General features: G+C 26.9%; 1 protein-coding gene across 1 annotated transcript; it reads left to right on the plus strand.

Annotated features, from left to right (window-relative positions):
- The first annotated feature begins 2,293 nt into the window (after positions 1-2,293).
- On the plus strand, positions 2,294-3,923 carry LOC100305938 (uncharacterized). The gene is made up of 3 exons (NM_001248297.2): positions 2,294-2,408; positions 2,490-2,559; positions 3,098-3,923. The coding sequence occupies exon 3, from the start codon at positions 3,238-3,240 to the stop codon at positions 3,649-3,651; it is 414 nt and encodes a 137-aa protein (NP_001235226.1). The 5' UTR covers positions 2,294-2,408; positions 2,490-2,559; positions 3,098-3,237; the 3' UTR covers positions 3,652-3,923.
- The last annotated feature ends 965 nt before the right edge of the window (positions 3,924-4,888 follow it).

Here is a 4,888-nt window from a genome sequence, read left to right on the forward strand (position 1 = left end):
TATGTTGCATAATTGTAAAATATTTTTTGAGAAGTTAAATTTGTATTGTATATTTATAGTTTTTTTTTTCAATAAAGAAAGAAAGAAAAGCAATATGGGATAACATAATGTATATGATGGAAATGTATGGATAGAGAAAAGATAGTATTATAATAAATTGTATGAATAATACAATTCTTTATTTTTTTTATGTTGCATAGTTTTAATAATAAAGATATAATAAATACATGTGCTAGCAGGCTAGCAGTTTGGTGGACATTTTATGACTGATTTTCCCTTTTTATATAAGAAAATAAAAGCCCAAGTTGAACTGGTCATTTATTTATTGTAAACCGTAGTCAGAAATCTTATATTGTGTAACAGTTTAACAGTTATTGATTACATTTATTTATAAGCCAGGTGATTTAACAAATTTTTAACATCATACAATTCAAATTCTCAAATGACAAAAATCTTAAAATTGTATGATATGGCCGTGGAAATATATTAAAAATGATGTAGTGGAATTTTTTTTTCCGAAATTTTTCTAATAATTTTGATTGAGATTAGAAGAAAAAAAACTAATTACACTTACACAGCCTCAAAATATTGGTTTCTGTAAAAGAATTCTGCATGTTACTATCTAATAACCCTTTTATTTTTGTTGCTGAATTAGCGTTAAATTAGTTTTTTTTATTCAATTAAGTCTTATTTTTTTTAATTCAATTACATCATCTAATTTTTAAAGTAATTTCAATTAAGTTTTTATTGTCAATTTCAACCAACCACGTAAAACTCTGAAGTTCATGTGGTTGATAATGTATTGTTTCTTTTTTTTTTTGACACAGATATAAATTTAAGGTTGTTTATAGAAATTCGTGTGAAAGACCTAATTGAATCTATTATAAAAAATTAGAGAAGTTAATTAAACTCAAAAACATCAAAATGATGAAATTGAACTAAAAAAAAGTAAATTAATAAACCTTGAATTAAAGATTAGTAACACAGTGTAATGAATTTGTCCCCGGATGGTTGGCCAGATAGCTGTTTTTTTGGGTCATGTGGCTCACAAGTTTGTGAAGAGAATGTCCAAAATTTCAACGATAAAGTTTTAGGTCTGGTTATTGGGAGACAGATGGTGCCAATAATCCATTGTTGACTGCACTCTACATTTTGGAGTTTGACATTTATGCTGCTTTGCAAAATCCAACCTACACGGACACAGTATGCGTAGCCCACGGATTTCAAACTGCCCACACACCCTACATTACCATCAGTGTGAACAAAATTCGGGAACCAGTAATCCAAACCTAAATTAAATTCATTTTTACCCGAGTTATTTCAGGAAAAAATAAGTACTTTTAAAAAATCACTTCAATTTATATCCATTTTTTTAAAATCAGTTTGGTTATGTACCGTTTTCTAAATTAATTCGATTATTTAGCTATAAAATCGAATCAATTAAAATAATTTAAAATATTTTTTTTGTCAAACTAGTTTTTCTACGCCCCTATTCATTAGTATTTCATTTCATATATATATATATATATATATATATATATATATATATATATATATATATTAATGTGTTTTTTATTCTAAATTGTCGTGTTAATCATAACAATAGTTTAAATTATTAACTCATTACTGTTAAAAATCACAAAATTCAGTTCTAGCTCATTTATTTACACGCCCCACTAATTAATTACATGAGAGCATATACCTTAGAGCAAGAGCATGAAGTCAAAATTACTTCTTTTACAATTTATTTACTTCATTTTATTTTAGAGAAAACTACTTTTTTAATACAATCTATAAGAATATAATTAACCCAACCTTGTTTCACATTCAATGGAGTTTATTTTTGGTTGTGTAAGAACATACTCAATGTCAATTAATGCTATCAAATTATTATTTCAACTAGAGTTTACTTTAGTAAGTAAGAACATTTACTTCAACGTATAGCAATATTTATATATATACTCTTCTTTTGACCGTATATATATAAATAGTCTTCGTCCAATATTAATTGATTCATCATGGTAACCAAAGGATACAGATGATATAACTATTTTTACCTAGGTAATATATTTTTGTATAATTCAAGTTCAAATCTCAATTTCTCCATAAGATAGTTTTCATTAAATATTTAACTTGAAATTGTTCAAAAAGCTAAATAAACCTTTTAAACAGGACGAAGAGATACTAAATTATGCATTAAAATTTGTAAATAAAAAAAAAGAGCTTCCTAAACACGTTAATAATAGAAAATAAATCAATGAGTTTATATAAAAAGAAACGATAGAGTTGTGTTGAATGGAGAGAATAGAGATCCAGTCAAAACAATATCTTTCTCTCTCTGTTTGGTTTGGCCTCTTGCTGTAAGAAGCCAGCCACAGTACTGTTGCGCTCCTGTGGAACCATCGATGGTGTGTTTCTCATTCTTTCATGTTCCTTTCGCAGTTTCAATCTGTTTGGTGAATAACCACAATCCTTTTGTTTCTTCTCAGGGCTTTAACAGGTTCCACATCGGTTGAGCTTTGTGTCAGATATGCCAATAGTGTTATCCTTATTCTTGTGGTCAGTATTTCTCTTCTTTCTTTCTTCTTTTTCAATGAGCTTGGATTTGTATAACAATATGTAATTCAATATTTCTCCATATTTTGCTTTTTAATTTCACTTGTGACTTCTCTGATTTCTATTATTATCATGTTTTAGATTTATTTTGAAGAACTCTGTGTTTAGATTGGATTGGAAAACATACCTAGTTCAAGCTTTCTTCGTTGATTTATTATGCAGAATAATCAAATTCCTATGTTTCCCAATTTAGTTTTTTTTTCAGGGATAGCAATCTCAATACTCATTACTCAACCTCTGAAATCTGTCTTCAACTTATTCTGATTACTGATCTAAGCTTCAATTTTATTTTCTATGACTGAAAATGAAAATCGAAGCCTGAAATCAGAAGTACTAATTACTAAAGTACAATTTAATTGTGTCTTGATATTTTTGGTTAGAAGAGTTATAGTCATAAATGGTAATACTTCATATGAAAAGTTTTCAGAATTAAATTTGAAAAGAAAAATGACTCTGTTTTGATTTCTTTTTTCTTTGGCAGATATACTAGTTTGTATGATCATATTTTCTCGGATTGTCTAGCAAGTTTAGCTCAATTGGACGTTGAACGAATTATTATAAATCTATTAAGATTATCTTCAATTTCTACGAAAAAAAAATATTTTATAGAATTTTGAGATTATGGGTAGAAGTAGAGGAAAAGGTAAAAAGTTAACTATTAGCAATGAGGAGGATGCCATAAGTGAAGAAGAAGAAAAGGTTCCTAAGCAAAAAAGAAGAGGGAGGCCACAGAAACTGTATAAGGAAGACTTTGATGAAGAAGAAATTGAGGAAATATTAGAAGAGGATGCTACCAGTGGTGACAACGTTATGAATGTAGTGTCTAGCAAAGAGATGAAAATTCCGAGTACCACAAAGCATGGAAGAAAAAGAAAACGGAATTTACAAGAGAAAATAGAACCAATTGAGGAGAAAATAGAATCAATTGATGAGCTGAGAAAGTCAAATGGATTTCGGCATAATGGAAGCAGGCGTAAAAGCAAACCTCGTCGAGCAGCAGAAGCTGGTGTGCTGTGTAAGCAAGACTATGCTTGAGATAGCATTATTCTCATCTTGTTGCCTGCTATGTCATCAACTATAGCAATTGATTTCTTTCATTTTGTTTTGTTTTATTAAGGGTTTTTCTTTTTTCTTTTTTGGCCTTTGCTGGTTTGAGGGCTTCATTTGGGGATTCCCTTGTCTTTATTTCCTATTTTTATTTCAAGCATGAACCCGGAAATTTATTATGATGCAGGTAGTTCTATAATCACATGTCATTTTTTGTTTCAAATCATTTTAATGTTTATATTATGGTCATGTTTAAATTACTCTTTTTACTTGTTAGTTGTTTCATCTTGGTTTAGGGTTAAACAATAGAAGAATGAGAGAATATAGGAGTTCTTATACTATAAAAAAGCTAAAATATAATTTTGTTTAATTCGTAATTTTCATAAAATACAAACTTACGTTTCGAAAATCTGAATTTTGGTTCAATTTTTAATTTTGTGAACATTTTATTTCTTTTATTTTTGTTAAATTAAATCCAAATTCTGATATATTCATGTAAGACACTATAAAGAAATTATTTAATTAATTAAAATGTAAGAGAAAAAGAAATAAATATAGGTAAAAATGAAAATAAGATCAAAATTATGAAATTTTAAAATTGAAGAATTAAATATTTTTATTTTTTCTTAAAAAAAATGTTTCTATTTTAAAATAAAGGAACAAAAATGATAGATTTAACAAAATCTTAGAAGAAGAAAAAACATATAGTGACCGTTTCAATTGCCAGTGATGATAATTCAACCATTATACTATACATGGACATGGTAATCGTAACACGTTAGGGATTTGTTTGAACAAGTTGTGCTTTTCTTGCCCTAATCCTTGTTAAATAGAGGATGAGTTCAAGGTTTTGATTTAGGAGAGACAAAGATAAAAAGAACTTAAATTCAACTTCATCCCCCTCGGGTTTCAAGAAATTTGTAGAAATTTATCACACAATTTTTTTTTAAAAAAATAATTAATATATTTTCTTAAAAAATTATACATTATTAGTTATGTATTAATTTGAACAACGCATAAAAAATAATAAATAATCTTGAAAAAAATTAAGAATTAAATTATGATTTTAGTTAAACTTATAGTTATAAATTTAGTAATTATTATAACTACAATTTAAATTATTTAATTATTAAAATAATTAAATTATAATTTAATAATTATAGAAGTTTCCATTAAAAAACACCTCCATATTTTTATATAAAGCAACTAAAAAAGTACAGGGAAA

This window comes from Glycine max, chromosome 11, assembly GCF_000004515.6.
Source record: "Glycine max cultivar Williams 82 chromosome 11, Glycine_max_v4.0, whole genome shotgun sequence".
NCBI classification, from domain to species: domain Eukaryota; kingdom Viridiplantae; phylum Streptophyta; class Magnoliopsida; order Fabales; family Fabaceae; genus Glycine; species Glycine max.

Excerpts from the sequence above, each read along its gene's own strand:
- LOC100305938 (NM_001248297.2), top strand. The coding sequence starts at position 3,238 with ATGGGTAGAAGTAGAGGAAAAGGTAAAAAGTTAACTATTAGCAATGAG.